The sequence below is a fragment of the Aplysia californica genome, unplaced genomic scaffold (genome assembly GCF_000002075.1).
Source record: "Aplysia californica isolate F4 #8 unplaced genomic scaffold, AplCal3.0 scaffold00274, whole genome shotgun sequence".
NCBI classification, from domain to species: domain Eukaryota; kingdom Metazoa; phylum Mollusca; class Gastropoda; order Aplysiida; family Aplysiidae; genus Aplysia; species Aplysia californica.
This window is the reverse complement of record NW_004797544.1, coordinates 762,401-784,112: the sequence shown is the minus strand read 5'-3', so window position 1 is coordinate 784,112 and position 21,712 is coordinate 762,401. Positions and strand designations below refer to the sequence as shown.

General features: G+C 38.6%; 1 protein-coding gene across 1 annotated transcript in view; it reads right to left on the bottom strand.

Annotated features, from left to right (window-relative positions):
• Positions 1–21,380, bottom strand: part of LOC101853172 — a 96,710-nt gene extending 75,330 nt beyond the window's left edge. The window contains exons 1-3 of the mRNA XM_005101216.3: positions 21,219–21,380; positions 8,726–8,964; positions 6,307–6,493 (exon numbers count right to left, since the gene is read on the bottom strand). Coding sequence (XP_005101273.1) covers positions 6,307–6,493; positions 8,726–8,864 — 326 coding nt within the window. The 5' untranslated portion in view covers positions 8,865–8,964; positions 21,219–21,380. The remainder of the gene's footprint in view (positions 1–6,306; positions 6,494–8,725; positions 8,965–21,218) is intronic.
• Positions 21,381–21,712: the final 332 nt, after the last annotated feature.

Genomic DNA, 21,712 nt, shown 5'->3' with positions numbered 1-21,712 from the left:
TAATAATAATAATAATAATGATAATACAGCTATTCAACCAGTACTCCTCCCTTACAAAAAATTTTTTTTAAAGAAATCTAAAAAAGACGTCAAAAGTGGAAGAAAAGTAACGTTGAAACAATGAAGACCGCTTTATTTATATTTTTTAATACAGTAGACTTCGTTTAGTTTTAGTACGAGTTTTACGGCACTTCCAACACGATAAGGTCATATTTATAGAGTCGAAGAATAGGTGTGTTACAAAAGAGTAGCATACACAGAAAAGGAGGAGGGGTAAGGGCGATCGATGTTTGATAGGAAAGAAGGGGCAAACCACACCAGAGCACCCGCCAACCAACCACAAGTAGACTTCATGTGAAAAGAAACACCTTTGCAAGCGAGAGTGTGACCGTACATTTTCTTCCTTTTACACAACATCCCCCAGATCTATAATAATTTAGATCATTTAAGAGTCTGGTTGCTTCGAGAAAGATGGGGATACATTATCGGGAATTGAATTCCTCAACATTTGCATTCATGGTGAAAAGCCTCATCTTTACAATGAAACGCCATTCTAGCTTTTATGTTATGAAAGAAAAGGAGTCCTCTAATGCATTAAAGACATTTTTGTCTGCTTTATAAGAATTTTACGGCGTTTGCAACACAGTCAGGTCCAACAAGAGCCTAAGATTGGCGGTGTTACAAGAGAGTAATAAACACAAGGACGATAAATGTTTGACAGGAAAGAAGGAGCAACACTGAGCACCACAAAGGAGACAGGGTACAGATATTTCAAAGGTTGGCCCAAAGACAATAATATTCATACTTTGGGTGTATGGTAGAAAAGAAAGCTTGGGGACAGTTAACACAGAAAAAATGTGATACTCTTGGAACAAATCGCTACAGAATATGAACAAAATTGATTGGGGGAGATATAAAAAAAAAGATTTTTAGTTTCAGATTTAAGAGCACTTGCAACACATGTCATACAGGTGCACAAGATTTGAGGTATTACTAGATAGTAACATACAAAGAAAAGGACGATAAATGTTTGCTAGGACAGGAGGAACAAATCACATCAGAGCACCCACCAACCACCCACGGTAAGAAAGACGCAGCACTTTATTGTAGCACTGGTGATATAATTCTAACAAATCTAAACATCAGGCCCCATAGTACTGTCAACCATGTGTATGTCACTGCACACCCAAACACGCACAAGCACATAATTTATTATTTTTTAACTATCACGCGAAAGAGAAAATAATTCACTGCATTAACATCCAAAGTTAGAACCCAGCATGCTCTAGGAGACACCGCCATCTGCCTCCACACACACACAAAAATTTTCATAAGCCATTATCCTATAAGCCCTACAACGCACATACACTTACACAAAAAAACAGGTACACGCCCACCATCAATTACGAATCGGCCTGCTTCATTGTTACCCCCCCCCCCCCCACATTTCCATCTGCTCTCTCTCTCTCTCTCTCTCTCTCTCACACACACACACACACACACACACACACACACATACAGAGAGAGAGAGAGAGAGAGGGGGGGGAGAGGGAGAGAGAGAGAGAGAGGAGAGAGGAGAGAGGAGAGAGAGAGAGAGAGAGAGAGAGAGAGAGAGAGAGAGAGAGAGAGAGAGAGAGAGAGAGAGAGAGAGAGAGACTTGGCCTTCTAAAACCTTTTCTACATGATGATAGATGACAGAGCTGCACGAGACCAGACACAGACAGACGGAGCACACGTTTTCCTTTCATTGTGACCTAAACCCACCAAGAAGGATGACGAATTTAAACAGAGAAAGGTGGCGGGGGCGGGGGGGTTAGAAACCAAAGAGAAAATAATACATACAGATCGATCAGACAAGTGGGCCTGTAAAAATTCAATCTGAAAGAAGATGGATTACAGGTAAACAGATAGTGTTTTCAAAGACAGAAGAAGCTGACCAATATCACCGGGGTGTTGGAATGCTACACGTTGCACCTGCTGGTGTGTATCTTCTGTATCAGGTTTTAAAAAAGAGTTTTACGGCACTTGCAACCCAATTTTATGTCATGCAACTGGCAAAAATTAGAAATGTTGAAGAAAAAAACAAATACAAAAAAGAAGGAGGAGAGATAAGGACGAGAGATGTTTGATAAGGAGAAAAAGGTAGTAAACCATACCAGTGCACCCACCAACCACTCACTCAAACACTTGAGGAGAGAAAAGTGTTAGTAACTAAAGTCTCTTAAACAAAACGTGGCAGGAGCATCAAGCTATTCAATCTTTTCTCTTATGATTTTTAATTTTAGAGAAAAAAAAATTCAAATATTACAGCCCAAATAGGAAAAAAACCCCAAAAAAACCTTGCCCTAAACCTTTCTTTCACTCACTCCACTAATACATACGCACAGACACACACAGACCATAGGTACAAATACAAATAAGTACACATACAAAATACAAAAACTGAGGCAATGAAGGTATAGGATTCAAAGAGAGAAAAGCAGAACGGCACTTGCAACACAATTACGTCAAAGAAATCCCCATGATTAGAGGTGTTACAAGAGAATAATAAACACAAAAAAGGAGTAGATATAAGGATGATAGATGTTTGAAAGGTTAAAAGGAGCAAACCGCACTAGAGCACCCGTCAAACACCCACAAAAAAAGAGCCCATTTAAATTCATCTATCCTCCTAAAAGCAAGACTAGACATGTGTCCGTACCCACCAAACTTGCTCATCTCTAACAATGTCGTTAGTTTGTTTGTGTGTTTGTTAGTTTGAGTAAAGAGAAGCGCATCGACACAGTTATGGTCATTCAGTGCTGAGAAAAAGCCAAGACAGATTGACAGAAACAACAGAGGGAAAATAAAAAAGGCAGGACCTAGAGTGGCCCCCTACAACCACCCACAAAGATGACCGGGGGGGGGGGGGGAGAAGCCATCATCACTTATTCACATACGCCTTGAAACAAGTTCTGCAAAAGGCTATTGACTACAGCAGAATTCAGATAATTGACAACAATGACATCATGCCAGCATATATGAACAAAAGAAAATTAGTCATCATATTCAATAAAAATAATGAAAGTTAGTGCTGACTAACAACCCTTCCCCAACAATTGTATCCCTTCAGCCTTACAGTAAGTGCTGAGTGGCCTATCTTCCATTAACGCAATGCTCAACTCTACCAATTTCATTCCCTGAAATTATTATTCATAATTCCAACAAAGAAAGAATCACAGACAGCAACAAACCCTGAAGACATAAAAGATAAAAAAGAACACAAAAAGAAATACCTCGGGACAAAACATTTTTAAAAAAGGATAGCCTGAACAAATAAAATCAACGCCCATAAAGAGGTTCAACAAAGGGAAACTGGGTGAAAATAGGAGGCAGCCTTTCCTTCCCTATAATATGTCTCCATTGACATAATAAGACCAAAAAATTACGTTGAAAAACATGAGGAAAAAGAAATCTGACCAATTACCTCCAAACATTCGTGATAAGCTTAAAAAAGCATACCATCTTTGAACACAGATTTTAAAAACAGACTTACTCCCTGTCTTCCCAATGCCCTCCCTGCTTCTTCACAAACAACCTGCATCAAGAGAGGTAACCAAAGGAAACCCAAAACAGGAATAACCTGAGAGTCCAAGCTGCGTTGTCTATTCTTTAAAATATTTCAATGGCCATGGACATCACAAGTTATTGAACGTGTCTCTTGTTTGAACATTTTTAAGCACTGTCTGAAACTCTCAGTGTTCACTTGTTTCTGAATTCTTCAATTCGAATAAATCTATGAACTATGAGACCATCTGTTGCACGAACAAAGGTCAAAATATATTGCCTGCAATAGAACAAAATGAAAAAGATGTTTCCTTTGCACCCAACAGGGGCAAGATATTTCCACAGATAAAATATTTCCTTAACAAAGCTGGGAAATGAAAAATGTGAAGTACGCAGTGAGTATGAAATTCATAAATCTCACTGCCCTTGTCAAGAAATGTGCACGGGGTACGGAACGTTCAACAAACACCAAAAGAGATATTTGGAGGCCCGACCAGCGTACAAGGCAGATACTTCAACACTGTATGACACCCAAATGCCAATATATTTGGCTGACCTGCAAAAAAGTGCTGCTCCTTCCTCTGATTGAACAGTACAAACGATCAATATTTAAAAGTCACCTCGTGTGTTTTAATGAAACATTTGCACCCATTTCTGCCAGTGGTAAACATACCGGTAGCACAGCTGTCATTTGGCATGAAGCAGCGTCTGGGCGAAAAGACTAAAACATAGCACTCAGAGGGATGCTGAAACCATTACCATTTGGGCTGACAACAGTGCAGCAAAAAACAAAAACTGGACGTTAAAAACATTGCTCTGTGACCTGGTCAACTCTCATGACATTTCAGCAAGAATAATACAGATCAAGTTTTTCTAACCAGGACGCTCGTTCATGTCAACTGACAGTGTACATGCCAGCATTGAGGCTGCTTTCAGAAGAAAGAAAGAATCTATTATGGACTTTGACGATTTGCAATCTGCAATAAAGACGGCTGGCTGCAAAGTGATGTCACTGACTGCTACAGATTTTTACAACTTGTCTTCAGGCCTTAGCGACTACAATCTTAAAAAAAGCGGGAGCTGAAAGATCATATCTCAGTGCCATCGTTCACCTCGAATTTCAGCGAGGGTTCAGAGAGACGTTTTTTAAGACCTCGCACAAAGATGGAGAACTCAAAAAAGTTTGACTTCCTCAAGTAAAATCACGATGCCATCAAAGTCAAAGCAAGATCAGGTCCAAGAGGTGTTGCAAAGAAAAAGAAAGAAGACAATAAAGAAAAACTTTTGCCGCTGATGCGTTCGTCCAGACGGGCTTTTTGGATGAAGCTCCCAGAGTCAGAAAAGAGCAGAGACCTTCTGAAGAACCGGGACTGACTTTGAGATGTGCAGCCTACTAGCCCATGCACATATCAGAATTCTGTTCCAGAAATTTTTTAATGTTTTGATGTTGTGAAGTATGTTGTATGAAACAATAATCATTTTTTTTTTTTGGTAATGTTTTTAAATGATTCCTATCATTTTTAACGCTGCTGTAATATTTGCTGTGCTTCAGATTATTTTCCTATCTGGTGGCATCAAATTTGCATTTATTACGAAAGTCCCAAACCGATAGGAATCAATACTTCTATAAACACAAATACCACACTTTATATTACGGATTTTAGGTTTAGATATTTCTTGCTTATATTTGTAGCAGTCTGTACACAGTCATCAGTGTCGACGATGCGTCACAACGACGATCGCCCACGCCCATAACCCTTCACGAGGATAAGGGAGAACAACGTTTTTGCGTACAATGAAAGGCTCTCCTGCAGCTGTGCAATGTTAAAGGAAAACGATGAATGTCGAATAACTTCTTTTCAACCAAACTTTGGAAACAGATTTATGAACACCTTAGCCAGATCTCTGGTGAATTATAGCTTAAAGGAAAAAAAATTTAAGAGTTATAAAGTGAAACATTTTTAGCTTCTCCGGAAAAATAAGCCTCGCTACTAGCACAGGACCATTCATCGTTTTCCCTTACCACGGCAGCACTAGCTGACAGACCCACTTTGTTACTTTGTCTTACAGGTAAATGTTCGCCTTTATTTAAAAGAAACTGTCTATGAAACAAGCTGGCTATTTTGTATAACTTCAAAAACAGTAACACAACTTTTTACACTCCCTTAAAAAATCTGAGATCACAACAGACTTCTCTAAAAGAAGGAAATACTTTTCACCAAGAAAAGCTTTACTATTATTTTATCTTTTAAAACAGCAGCAATCTGCAACAGGGAAGAACATTCAAACACTTTATTGCCTCCACAGCACAAAACACACCCATTTTTGAGCACGTCAACATGTACAAAGGGTATTTTCACCTTGCAGACATGAGGGAAACTCGTGTAGTAAGAATAATTCAAAGCAAGAAGAAAAATGTTTACGGGATAAATACACAACTTTCCCTCAAGGCAAGTGCTCGCGGGTGACTGCCACAAAAAGGATAATGAACTCAGAATCATTAAGAGTGTCAAAAACACTTTTGTGCCTCCTGCAAAATTGTGGTTTTGAGGGCTACACATTGCTTGTGAAATACTTGACATGATAGTTATCTATATGATGATCAGGTAGAGCTTTGTCAAAAGAATAGTAATAAAAAAGACAGAGAAAAATCAAACCAACCCATCTCAACAATTTGAAAAGAAGCATAAGAAGACATTACTGAATGACAAGCATGACTGTACAAAAAAGAAAAAGAATAAGAAAAATTTGAAGACTCACATTCCAGATACTAAAGAAATCTTGTAGACATGCTGAAGGTTAGCCTTTGCCGACCGATTGGCCACGTTCATCGCCTTATCAAGGCTGACGGCAAACTGCTTGATGTAGCGGTCTGTGGGCAGGGTTCCATCATAGGGCACGTACAGGTAGGGAAGCACTCCATGAACGTGCATGCAAGCCTTCTGACCTAAAACGAGCACAAAGAGAGGGAATGACAAACTATCTCCACATAGAGAGGTAGACTGTTGTATGTATGCTTGCAGATATGATTATAATGGTATTTTGCTAGAAAAACAGGAAGACAAAACAAAAAGCAAAAAGGAAGGAAGAGAAAAACATGACTACTCAAGAGACCTTCATAAGCCCTCCAAAAAGGCTACTTTAAATAGCATCATCAAAGCTTGTCTCTGCTCAAAACGGATGAATTATAGTGGTAGAGACAGTGATATGAAAATGAAATGAAATGCACAAAAAAAAAGACTCAACAACAGGTTCAACATGATCTGCCCGAAAAATCAATTAATTTCAACAGAAAAATAAGCTTTATTTTAGGGCCCGTTTCTCTTTCCATTCTAGAATTTTCATATTCCACAGATGTGGCATTATTCATTACACATGTGAGCTAGATCAAGATCCAGCAACACTAACAAATCGCATAATTGTAGAAGTACCACTTCCCCTCACATCTGCTGGAATCAATGTCTGTATTTTAAACTGGAGAGCTGCCTACACTACAAAACTGATTTAAATCATCTAACCTATCAATACATGAATATCTTGCATTTTCTCATTTTTTAACAAGAGCTCTCAGTTCTCGTCTGTTTTGTCACGAACCTCAATATAGACATTATGGCAAAATTTAACTAACCCAGATCCTCAGGGCACATAGGCACAGGAATCATGAACTTAATAACAAGATGAAAGAAAAAAATATTGTGAATGAAGTCCAATGAAGCTTCAGGTGACTCATGGTTTGTTTACACTTGACCTAATTCTCGAAACTGATTACTTGATCAACACTCGAGATACTTCGAAATTTCAGTCGCATCATTCCCAGATACTGGTAAAAGCAAAACAGTTAACTCATCCAGAGAGTGTACTTTTATGTCATTTGCAATAAGACGCATATGATTTGACACTATAAACTCACTGAAATCAAAACAAAAAAAAAGGATTTTAAGCAATTCTGATCCGAGTTTTCTATAGGCAAAAAAAAAAATCAAAGTGATATCATTTTATTGAAGTGCTTGGCCGGTCTGCCACACACACACAAGATGACTAACCTCATGGGGAGATACAAACAATAATGCCGGGTGCCCAAGAGCACGATCCAAGTCGGGTTGAGTCGGTTTGCTAGCCAGATTGAGGGTACAAAGCGGCTGTCGTGGCACAAACCGATCGCCCGACTCATCGCCTCAAAAACAAACGCATTTGTTTACAGGCGACGAGTCGGGAGATCCACCCGACCCGATCCCATCCGGTATAATGGTAACAACTGGTAAAATAGACTTCAAAAGGCATACTGTACATAATCCTTTAACGGGAGGAGCTACCCTTGAGGACCATTTTCTATGTTTGTTGCCCGAGATCAAATCTAAGTACACATATAAGTTAGATATAGTAAAATCTCTTGATACGCAATTTTATTTTGGCATAGCTACAGCGGTCGCTATGGAAACGGCCGCCACCTTGAAAACATAATGAATTTCAAATCCTTAAGGCTCTCTTAAATTTACAGACCAAATTTACCAAATTTGGTGAGAGTATACCTGAACCAGACCCTATCAGAGTATCAGCAAGTCTTTTTCAATAAGTGCAAAAGAAAGAAAAAAAATGAGAATTTTTCCAAAGTATAAAAACCTTTTTCTAAATTTAGGTTGCGTAATCGCTTGCCAATGGAAAAGTGTTATTTTTTTCGCAAATATCTCTCTCTTACTCTTACATCGACGGCAGCCTTGCCATCTATGTTTCCTGAAAGTTTCATGTCAAAAGGAAAAAAACTAAGGAAGGAGTAGGGAAAAAACTGGAAAAAAATTACGTTTTGCGAAAAACGACAATAATTGTGAAATTTCAGTATTTAATCCATCCTCATGTTTTCAAAGGAAATTTACCAGGAGAATAAAGACTTTCTCAGTTGCATCCCTGCTATTTTTAGACAAAAAACTGGTTGATCTTCAAAAATCAGCCAACATAAATTTGCATAGCCTGACCCAAAATCTGCAAAATCAAGGGTCGCTCCTCCCCTAAACATAGAAACTCAGAGAGTACATATAACAGTACTGCAATGAGAAGACCCCCCATGGCATGTAAAGCTGAACCTTTTTAACTTCTGCAAAGAGTTAATTCATAATCATAGCACAACGTATAAAATATTTACTAGCAAACAAACAGTCGAAAAGTCCCAGATGTTAGTGCTCACCTGCTGGGGTAGACCCAAATATCCTTAGGACAGGGACTCGCTTAACCTGTGCATCACGGAACTCAGAGTGCGTGCTGTCCAAGCCTGAGATTGGGGGAGCCAGGTAGTGGCTGGTAGTCACTATGCGCAGCGAGAACATGGCGCCACGTCTCCTGCTCTCACTTTTCAGCGCCTGCTAGCCGGCAGCCATTTCCAGCAGTAACTTCTTCAGTGTAAAAGAACCGAATTAAAATCAGCACCTACAGTGAAAGAAAAAGAAATAAATTTCTTACTTAAATTGAGTCATATTCTGCCAAAATAGCTTTTGCCTCTCATCCATCCTTGAAGGAGAATTTGGCTTGCCCGACTAATCAAATGAACCTGATTGGCAGTGACCCTGAGAGACATTCAGGTCTAAAGGTATGGGTTAGGGTTAGGGTAACAATCACCCAAATCCAGGTCACGGCGTACAAACACCGCTCTTTTAGTTTTAGTTGGCTCGGCGATGGAGTGACCGGGTCACGGCACGCCGGTCACCCAGAGGTCACTGACCCGACCTCCCGCTACCTGCGTCCGTAGCCGGTGAAATGAATTTTTCAACACGTTTTATCGTCTAACACAAACAAAAAATATCATACATGAACACAAGTTTGTTCTTTAGAGAAAGCAACTAAACTTCTTTATTGGTGCGAAATAGCAATACCATGGCTGCTCACGTTTTGAAGTTAGATGCTCTTAAAATGTATGTCTATTTCTTCATCATCCGGTGCCTTGCCGACTGGCATGGGCGATCATGGACCTCCACTTCCACCTGTTCTTTCCCTAGAACATTTTGGATCATAACACTTCAATAAAATGTCTATTTATAGTTAGTCAAAACAACAAACACATATTGAGTGGCTATAATAACTTATAAGCCTAACATTAAATATTTACAAAACTGCTACGTAAGACAGGAAAATGTGTTTAGAAATTGACTTACTCAAAATTTTGTTTCCAGCACGAACATGGAACTTGTCATGAGCATGAAAGCCAAAACGCTTCCCTTCATTAATGACTTTTTGTATCCAATGGAATGAGTATCCTCCTAAATATACAGCACCGATTTCTTTTCACAAAATGAACATGTACAGAATAAAAGTGTGAATATTTATACAATTTTTCTTTCTTAACACATCCAACAGCAAGCCATGAGGGTGCTATTGCAGGAGATGCAACGCAAAAATAAAACGCATTAAAATGTATATCTGGTTTGGGACCCTTCGTGCTCTGGATTCCAGATTTGAGATGACTTGGTGGCTGCTTTCTATGCCCTGTTCTCCCAAAGGTCCGAGAGGAAACATGTGTTGTTGCATGTGTGGAATACAGTGTTACCAAGACGTGTTGCTTTGGGATGACTTTGCCCGCGAAATAGCGTCCAAATGCGGCCATGTAATTGTTGATTGCTACAAGGATTTCCGGAAGTGAAAATTGTTTGAGATGTGATATTGCAGTGTGAACATGGCTAAATCTTTCATTGAGAAGATTGAATATTGCTTCCACTCCACTGGCTTCCTCAATTTTTGCAGTTTCGCGAGATTATTTTCTTGTTTCTGTACAAATTGCGTTTGCTAGTTCCTAGTATACATAGGGGTGGAGGTATGCTTGGGGTGTGTTGTGAGGTTTGCATGAAATGGATCTTTGTATGCAGCCACCCAAGCGATGCTGACAAACGGAGCAAGAATTCACATTTGAGCCATTGCCAAAACATGGGGAAAAACACACACATCTCACATTAGTCATTAGTGTGCATAAAATGTGATGCATTAGTATTTATTCCTCCAAAACTTATACACATGTCAAATATAGGATGTGTAGAACCTGCATTAGCAGTTTCAGACCCCATGTCAGCTTTACAATCTTGAGTTTGTAAATTTTGTGCCAAAAATGTTCGTTTTTTAAGTGATTCCAGGACTGTAATTTTGAGCACACCAATGCAAACTTCCAAAAACGTCCAAAATTTAGTATTTTTGGGTGGGTTTTTTTATACGTGTGCATTGATCCTAAGCTATTTGTCATCGATAAAGGTTAACTTGCTCAAGAAATCGGTTTATTTGTTTGCAAATAAACAAACAATTCGGATCATTTGTGCGTCAGTCGTGTCGTCATGGACTAGGTGTTTCAGAAAACACCACTATTTTTCAGTAGAATCACCATAGCTGGTTAAATCTTTTTGCTTTTCGTCGTTTATTCAATACTTCAAAAGCCGCGATGCGCGAAAGGAACATCGGGTTCCTAGATCTACCATTTTGGTCGGCTGTTTAACATTTGCTGTGATTGGCGTCACTTTGTGACGTACCGGAAGTCCGAATTTTAGCCTACTTTTGTTTTGAACGGATCATCAACAGTGCCCGGATATAATTGTTTTCTTGAGTGACTTCCCCTTACCCGTTTCCCCAGAACAGCGGAAGCAACGGGGGAAAGAGAAAAACGAAAGTAGTCATTGCCGTCAGCGTCCGGTGACGTACAAGAATCTTACGTTGAATGTGACGTACTGGACTGTTTTGAGTGTTTTTAGGCTACCCTATTGAATATTTTAGTGAAATTGCGGTGTTTACATTTGATTTCCGGAACAAGAGTGTGATGTGTGAACAAACTTCGAGAGATGGGTCATTTCTGTGGTTATAGATTTAGCTTTTGTGCTTAGTGATAACGTCTTGGGGGTGTCGTCATGCAGCCGTACAAGACTGACTGACGTACTAGAAATTACATTGTCCTAAGAGCAAACATTTTAAAAATCATGTGTGCTCTCTTTACTCAAACAAATAAACAAACACGTCCTTGTTTATTTAACTCAAAAATACACATTTGTTCTTTGTTGGTATGATATGCCTTGTTCCAATACATTGTGTCATTGTGTCATCATTGTTATGTACAAGTAATATTTGTCATCATTACTAATATCAATAAGTTTTCAACATATTTCATACATGCAAGATTCATTCAGAAGCAAAATACGCCTTTATTGATCTGTGTATCTCATAGTGCAAATTTGTTCTTTGTAGGCATGATTTTACGTTTTCCCAGTATGTTTTGTCATCACTGTTATGTACGAGTACTGTTTATCATAATTAGCAACATAATTGTGATCGTCCACTGTCATTGATATGACCTGATCTGTTTCAAAGCAAAAGAAACCTCTCCTGGTTTGTTTTTATATTTTTAGAGTGCGCATTTCTCTCTGGAGGCATGACTTTGTCTTTTCCTGTACATTGTGTCATCATTGTTATGTACAAGTCATGTTTGTCATCACTGTTATGTAACAAGTCAGCTCCATTGATTTTGTGCTTTTGCCTCATATTAGTTTAAAAATTGTTTTACACATGTTTTTCTGGTACTGAAGCTTTGATAACTGTATTTGTACAGCCTTTCACTATTGTGATGTGTTGTCAATGATGTCCAATGTGTACCCTTTCTTGTACATAACAATGATGACATGTTCGGAGCACTGCGTCATTGTTACAAAGCTTGTCATTTATATTACCATTATGAATGGAGTTCATAGTGTACAAAGTCTTTGTTTACTAAACAAATGGAATTTAAAGTCAATTATTTGCCTTGCTGCTTATCTGTTTTTGTCATCACTGTTACATACAAGAAATACAGTGGTTGCCAAACCAATAGATCCATATCTTCAAAACCCTACATCTCCTTGCTGTGATACTCTAGATGAGCTCTAAATGTCAATCTGTGACTGACAGAAAAGGGAGTCAAATTGGTAAGAAAATTTTTTTTGCACCACTGAGTCTCAAGAGAGTCTCACGTTTTGGCAATTGCTCATTTTTGTTATTGTCAAACGCACACCACATGTTCCAACTAGCGTCAACAGCTTTTTTGCGGCTTGAACTGACGTGACGTAGCACCCTACCTCCTTTTGATAGTTGAAATCGCGGTAAAACACTTGACACAAATGTTAGCGGAATACGACTGTTCATCTTCGTCCCTCACATCAATTCCCATAAATCAAGAGAAAAATTCTCCTACTCCTGCCATTGTCTTACATAATCGGGGCTTTCTGTACTTTTTTTCATTTGACAGCTAACATACCCGACAAAGTTCATTCAGAGATTCTCCATGGCTCTCATGTGTGAACCATTGTAGTTTGACAATTTTTACTTAGGAACACAATTAACTAACTGATTGCCGGTCATTGCAAAGTGCTGGAAAAACAAAATTTACATCATTAGAAAATATGATTCGATGGCTAGCACACCGCGTAAACAGAAATGAACACAAGCGTTTCATTTTGGAATGATTTGTAATTAAATTTGAAGAGATCATATTTATAACGGCACTTTCGATCACTTAAACTCACAATTTAAAACTGTTATTCCCAAACGAATCAATGAAAAGTGTTGAAACTTTCACAAGACACCAAGAAGACGTAGACGAAGCAAAATTAGCGAAGAAATAGATTCTAGGGGTAGAGTGAGCATTATTTCATGGCTCATGAAATTAGGTGAAGAAACGCGTTCTGATAAGGCGGAAAACACAGCAGAGGGCAGAATGGCACTTTCTGTATTCTGAACAATTTTTCTCAGAAATGGGATAACTGATCTATGATGATTAAAAGTCAGTGTTTGTGTGTCTCCAGACCTCTTTGATTTAACTTCACAATCCTTGGAACTATTTGTGGTCAAGCCTTCTAAATGGCTATTCCATGAATATAAATTGTCAGTTACCAAAGATAGAGAACAAAGAGTAGTCTAGACACAACAGAAAGATGTTTCTTTAGGAGACTGCTGTTTCATATTATGAGGAAAAGAAATCAAATAAGGTTTGTGCACAAGGCCATTTTCATTTTTTTTTTTTTTTTCTCACATTCTCTCATTAATTGGTGTAATAAATATATTTGAGAAAACCGTCCATTAGTCGGCTACATTTAATTGTCTCCCCTTTTCATAAATTCTTGAATTTTGAGCTTGTTTTTGCAAATTGAGCATTTGCCAAAAGGTGGGATACCTGGGTGTGACAAATGAGGTCCAAAATCAACTTTATGTAATAATTCTTTAATCACCCATATTATACAGCCTAATGATTGCTCTTTCAGGCTCAGTAACTGCCAAAGCTGTATATGCAAGGGTCTTGGTGTAATTCTGACTTGAATGACGGAAATAGCAAAAAGTTCGTTCATAACAATGATGACACAAATTTATGAATACTCAAAGTTCCTTTCTTCAGCTAGGCTGAAGTTATATTTTGAGACATAGCAAATAACTTCCAAAAATACATAGAATTGACAGTTTATAAAAATCTTTATCAATTTTTGATAAAAATTACTTTTTTGTGTCATAATAGTTGTGAACGAACAATAAGTGACCAAAATACTATCAATTATGTCAGGTTTTATCGACTAGAATTGTCTAAAATAACACTCTGGTCTAATTATAGTCAAGTGATAAATGAAAGACCATTGAACAGCTATTTTTAAACGCTAACTGGTCATAGGGCATGTTATGCATACATTTAAAGTTCGTTCATAACCATTATGACACACTGTTTCGTTCATAACTATTATGACAAATTTTACTCTTGGCCCCTAAAATTTACTTATATTGTTCTGTCTATCACATAAAATGGTTTTCATTTATGAGACTTTCCTTAAAATATGATAGATTCCTCTATGTAGCGAGAATTCAAAGTTTATTTCCTGAAAAACCCTTAGAATGCCTTTAAAATGGTTCGTTCATAACAATTATGACAAACTTCAATTTTTACCAAATAATTTATACATTTTGATCTGTCATTCATTTTTTAAAACTTTTATTAAATGAAACTCTCCTAATAATATGTATCTCTGTACATGTTTTTAAAGTTTATTAACTCTGAAAAGCCCTCAAAATATATAAAATGGACTTTAAATAGTTCGTTCATAACCATTACTACAAAAGTATAATACTAATTAAAATCCACACCCATACACTTATAATAAAAATCAAAATATCAGAATGTATGCAAGGTCTTTCTGTCCTTTAGTTGGGTTAAAATTATAAATACATCCCAAAACAACTGTAAATTACATGGAATAAGGTTTCGTTCATAACCGTTATCACACACTGTTTCGTTCATAACTATTATGACAAATTTTACTTTGGGCCCAAAAAATTAACTTATTGTTCTGTCATTCACATAAAATTGTTTTAATTTATTAAACTCTCCTCAAAATAAGGTTATATGACGGAAGAATTTAAAGTTTAATCACTGAAAAACCCTTAGAATACCTTTAATGGTTCGTTCATAACTATTATGACAAACTTCAGTTTTGACCTAAAAATTAACATTTTGACCTGTCATTTACTTTAAAATTTTATATTAAATGAAAGTTTCCTCATAATATGTATCTGTGTACCTGTTTTTAATGTTTATCAACTGTGGAATGCCCTCATAGTACACTATGTAGTTCGTTCATAACCATTACTACAAAAGAAAAATACTGATTAAAATACATACCCATACACTTATGATAAAAATAAAAATGTCAGAATGTAAGCAAGGCCTAATACATCCTCAAGTTGGGTTAAAATTAAAAATACATCCCAAAACAACTGTAAATTACATGGAATAAGGTTTCGTTCATAACCATTATGACACACTGTCACGTTCATAACATGATGACAATCCATTATGACAAGCATATTATTTTTGCCTCTTAGATTCTTCGCTTCTCTTTTGAGTCATCAGCACGCCACTCTTCCATGTTCATTCCACCATGTAAAAGGATGTTGTGAAACAGTGGGAAGTCCCTCACATGATATTTTGCAGAAATATCGTAAAGTGTTTGTTCATAAAATCATTATGACAAACCTGGATTATCTCAATCAAAGTCATATTTAAGCAAAACCATGCGATGGAGCGGAAAATTATCCTTCTGACGGATCAATGTCAAACCAATGTTTAATACCGGTCATTCCCCGGGATGATATGTTTAACGATTTGGGTTTTCTAGACCTTGGAAAGTCTGATGATGTAATTATGACACGAGTTATGAACGAACTTATAAATTTTACTCAGCAATAAAAAATAAAACCCTTTTAATAGACACACGCTGTTATGATGGTGTATACAAACTATTTTCAATGTTTGAATGCACTTCTGTTTGATAGTTTAAGATTAACAATATTCTGTATTTAACATACAATTACGTGTGCACTCAAGATGAGTAAAAAATGCCCTATTTTTAGTACTATTATCTTTCTATGAAAAGATATAAGATGCACACATCAATCTACTTGCTCATGCAGCTTGACCAACTTATTTCCTTGCCATATGCATAAAGTTTTCAGAAGAAAACATATTTTACCATGAGTAGTGATTGATTTAAAAAGTCCTCATGCAAACACCCCCACCTTTTGGCAATAAGCTCGCTTATATATGCTCTGAGTATATCAGGATGGGTTCTGCTTTCAGTTTGGAAGACATTACTGCAGAGATATTTAAGCAATTGAAATCACTTTTAACTCTTAGTGTCCGGCTCGCCACCTCACGTGGCGCACTAAACGTAGCCAAAACGCCGGCACGCCACTTCATGTGGCTCTCTATGTCACCTAATATTCTGGGGCTTTGTGTAAAAACTACACCGTGTACGGAAATCTTCATTCTTAGAGATCACTTTAGAACGGAAGTACGCAATTTTCGAACCCAGTTTGTGGTGTTTGGAGCGTATTTTCCAGTGAATTTGTTGTGACTTTTTCAGTGCGAATTTGTCAACTCAAGTCAGCTCGTTTGTTTATTATGGCTGCTGCCAACAATGGAAGACAGCAAAGGCTTTCTGCCCAAGCTGCCGTAGATTTGTTCCAAACTATGTGTGAGGATGAATCTGAGCTCGATTGTAGCGATAGTGACTCGGATGGGAACGATGTCATAGGCAGAGACGAGTCTTCGAGTGAGTCAGACCTTGATGAACCCGGTCCGTCAAATTCAACTTGTAAGTCGAGTAGAGGGGCGTGTCCTTCACGGGGTAAAGGGAAGGGGCCTGGTAAAAGAAAGGGAGCTGGTGCTGGGAGTACTGAGAGCAGAGAGAGGTCTAGATCTCCCCTTCTTAGGCCTAGTACTAGTACTGGAGATCATGGAAGAGGAGACGCAGAAGTGGGAAACAACTGGAGACAAGTGAATGAAGGGGCTACGGCAAATAGTTTTCGGTTTACGCCCCCGAGAACAGGAGTTGACTTGGAGCTTGTGCCACAAGGTTCTTCTCCTATCCACTGCTTTTGGCACTGTTTACTACAACAATTCTCCGTGGCCTGGTGACAACGATCAATGAGTACGCACAGCATAAATATGCAGAGCTTCGGGATACTGCGAGTGCAAGATCTGTCTTTCGAACATGGACAGACATCTCACTTGGTGAGCTGTACAAGTTTTTTGCCGTCCTTATTTCCATGGGTATAGTGCACAAGCCAAGCATTCACAGCTACTGGTCAAATGAATCATATCAATGCACACCGTGGTTCAAGAAAATGTTCACACGCGACAGGTTCCAAGCAATTTACCACACGATGTTACACGTTTGCGAGGTTGGAGCTGAAGGAAAAGCGAAAATTGAACCGTTTGTAAATTGTTTGTTACAACAGTTTCAAGCCGCGTACTACCCAAAGAAAAATCTCTCCCTCGATGAAATGGTTATCGGCTGGAAGGGCAGGTGGGCACATAGAATGTTCAATGCGTCAAAGCCGAAGAAATATCATGTGAAGACTTTCGGTTTATGCGAGAGTGAAAGCGGATACGTCCTGAATTTGCTAATTTATTTTGGGGCTAACACCTCGTTTGACCCTCGTCATCATGATGCTCAACAGGCAGAAAAGGTTTTTAGCACTCTGCTGTCACCTCTGTCACCTGGACACCACTTGTTTGCAGACAGGTACTACACCAGCTATCCCCTGCTGAAATATTTATCAAGCGAGAAATATTATTATACCGGGACGGTAAATATAAATCGACGTGACTTCCCGCCTGAGCTGAAAACAAACAGGCTGGCTTTCAGAGAAATGAGGTGGTACATGCAGGATACAAAGTACCTGTGTGTAACATTCCGAGACAAAAAAGCAAAGAAAGCGTGTGTCTTGGTATCTAGCGAGGCACAAGTACGTGCAACCGAGGTGAAAGGGGTGGACAAGCCGGTTGTAATTCAAGATTATAATAAAAACATGAACGGCTGTGATAAAATTGATCAAATGGTCCAGACCTATGGTACCTTCAATAGAAGAACAAGAAAGTGGTGGAAGAAGATTTTTCTGTGGATCTTTGAGATCACACAGATCAATGCTTTTATTCTTTACACCAAATCTCAGCCTGAAGGTGCCAAGAAGCTTCCGTTGCTGAAATTCAAAACGAAGCTCATTGATGAGCTGTGCAACCTTGCAACACGACATCTGGCTGAGATACAAGAGAATAATGACAACAGAGGTCATGCCCAGCCAGAAAACCCCTTGAACAGGGTCTGCAATAGCTCACATGTCATTGTGAAGTCAAAACTGACCCGTGAATGTCGAGTGTGTAGCACACGCGAAAAGAGGGTGAGGACTTCATTCTTCTGTAATGGGTGTGACAGCCAGCCATTTCTGCACCCAAATAATTGTTTTCAGCAATTCCATTCATCAATGTAACTGGGATTGTGAACTGTACATAGTGTAAATCTTTTTTATAGTTTTTATCCAGTGGTGTGGTGTATGTGCTTTTTTACCTGTACAGTATTTGGGTGACCTATTTCAAAGTTACAAAAACTTTTTTGTGTGCATCAGAAACCCCTGAAACTTTCAACATGAACTGGAAAATGGACATACTTTCATTTGATGTACTGTTTCAAGCATTCTGAATGGATTATTATCTGCCATGAATACATGTAAGTCGAAAATATGTTGATTTTTTCGCCTTTTTCATCAATTTCTTCCTCCATCAAGCCACATATCTCTTCTCTCATGCCTCACATATCTTTTTCTTTACCAAGGTTGAATTGCTTGTTCATTTCTGAAAATTTTGATGTGTCATACAATTACACAGGTAAAAAAATAAGAAAGTTATAATCATTTTACCACAGCCCCCTAAAAATCACAAAAAATGGCTGCGTAAAAAGGTGGAATAAGCCCGCGTACACTAAGAGTTAAGTGAGTAAATTGAACTTTTGTTAATTAAACATTTACACCTGGGTACCTGTGATTACGCGCCCTTTATTACATAACGAGACAGCTGTTGCTCATGAGACGAACATTTCTGAAATCTACAGGGTTTGAGCTAAATTTTGATACCATATTCAATAATGTGCATTCATTTTGAAAAATTGCCAAAATAGGCCATTTGAAGTAGATCTAGATGCCAGCATTGCCTGCGTGTTTTCCGCCACAAGATAGGACAGCGCTGTGCACGAGTTGACCTCGGTCAATCCCCGACCTGACGCGTGAAATTGCAGGTCATGTGACCTGCTGGTGATTTATGGCCTACCGCGGGGGGCCCGGACAAACTAAAACTAAAAGATTGCTGAGATGGAATTTTTGACCCTGTGAGGTAAGAAGGGAATGTGAATAAAACATGTAGAGATAGAATAGCCCGTAAAAAGCATGCTGAGAAGCACTACTTGACAAAGTTCCATGGAATTTTGACCACCCAAACAAACACAACATAGAAACGACTCTAACCCTAACCCTGAGCCAACCCTTACCCCTACCTCTACCCCACCCCAAACCCTCTTTTCTACTGTTTCATTGTGGTCGCTCATTTCGATTTCCTCCCGATATTTTTTAGGGAAGAGCCCACAACTTGCAATGTAAGTTGAATCTGATCTATTAAAAAAGGGAGTGTATACAGACCCGGTAACCGGGAACAAAGTCACAAAGTATACAGACCCGGTAGGGGAACTCTTCTGTGATTTCGGAAAGTTCCAGCGCCCTCTTGGGCTCAGGGTAAAAAAACTAGGTTCTTCTAGATCTATCTAGGTCTAGATCTAGACCGACAGATATAAATCATTGACCTAGTTTTGAGGCTAGCCTATATCTAGATCTAGAATCTAAAGACCTAGAATCTAGATCTAAATCTAAATTAAATGAAGATTGCGGATGTCTTTTCGATGAACGATCGTTTTCCCCCCGTTTTGGAGTTGGAGGAATCACAATTTGAAGAAAAGAACAATGTCATTTATTCATTTATAATTTAAATCGAGCAGTCACACCCCCCCCCCCCCCCTCTCTCTCCCTCTCTCTCTCTCTCTCTCTCTCTCTGTCTCTGTGTATCGCTCGCATTCTCTTTTTCTTTGTTTGTCTGTCTTTCTTTCTCCCATCGTATTTCCCACTCTATCTTTCTCTCGTTCCCTCCTGCCAACTGTATTATAATACATTTTGCTAGCACTTCCCTCTGGGCGCTCTCTCTCTCTCTCTCTCTCTCTCTCTCTCTCTCTCTCTCTCTCTCTCACACACACACACACACACACACACACACACACACACACACACACACACACTACCAGGTCTGGGCGCTGAAACTTTCCGAAATCGCAAAAGAGTTCCCCTACCGGACCTGTATACTTCGTGACTTTGTTCCCGGTTACCGGGTCTGTATACACTTCGATTTTAAAAAATAACAGTGTATATAGATCTATATATTAAGTCCTGTTTTCTTAGAGTGAATCACTGTTGTGCTGAAAGTTGACAACAGTGAAACTACCATAGTGGAAGTAGATCTAGTGAATGGGAGCAAACAAAAAAGGACCAAGTTATACAAAACAGAAAACAGTCCGAACTAGTAATTAGTAGTAAGAAGATATCACAAATTATGGTAAAATTCCCCAGAACTCCCCCCGCCCCCATGTTTTTAATAGGTTAGTGGGGCAAGAAACCCCCCTACACTTGGGGTCACATCTGACGAATTGAATTTAATAATGAATGGGGAGTGGAAAAACGAAAAAGCGCCGCCTTTTCACCCTGGCAACTCAGTCAGCTTTTTACTCTCGACTTCCTTCCGTTTTTGTTTCCTATCTTGAGCATACAAATTTCTAATCTAGATCTATCTCTATCCCGAAGAGAGCGGATTAGATCTGGGTCTAAATATAGATCTAGAATCTAGATCTAGATCTAGATATCTAGATTATTAGATTTTAGATCTAGATCTAGAGTCTAGATATATCTAGATTAGAGATTTGGATCTTAGGCTGTCTTAGCATCCAACTCCATCTGAGAGCTTTGATTTTGAAGCCAACTTTGTTTTGGTTGTTGACCAATACAACGTCTGCTAGGAAAACTTTCAGGGTGGGTTATGGATATCTAACATGCCTGACAAATTGACGTCAAAAAAACACTTTTGCCCACACATCTGTAATCCCATGTGATGCTAATTTCCCCGCCCCCCTTTGTTTTGCTTTTGTGTCAAATCGTCAAAGTAAAAGACGAAGACGAGCTTTCTTTCAGCAGTGTCGCTTAGTTTTCCGCGGTGCTGATTTCGCAATTCCACGAATTGTCTTGAAACTGAAGACAGGGGAACAGTGCATCCATACCTTATAGAGCGGAATATCATTAAATGATGACTTTCCACTTCTCGATTTGCATTGTCTTCACCTCAACTTGGACATTGCGCCAAGCACTCTTCTCATGCTCAGCGAATTTGTGATGAGTTTGACCAAGAATGAAAGCCGACATGAAAAATCATGTAGCGCCCTCTACAAAACAAAACTATGCTTCGGCATTACTTCCCCTGAGCAAAACACGGACTGTAAAACCACCTTAGAGTTTTTTAAATTCAAGTTGCCTAGACTATAATAAAACTCTCATTTCGCCAACAACAGTATAACGTGTATAGTAAGATATAGTGTTAGATATAGAGCATACAAATTTGGTATATTTCAAGAATATTAAGCAAGATTTTGATGTTGGCGTTGGGACAACTCGCAAGGCTTATATTGGGGAAGAGCTTTTTTGAATACTTTTGAAATTTATAATACCATATACGGCCTAGGGTATAGGCCTACATGAAGTCTATACATGCTATACA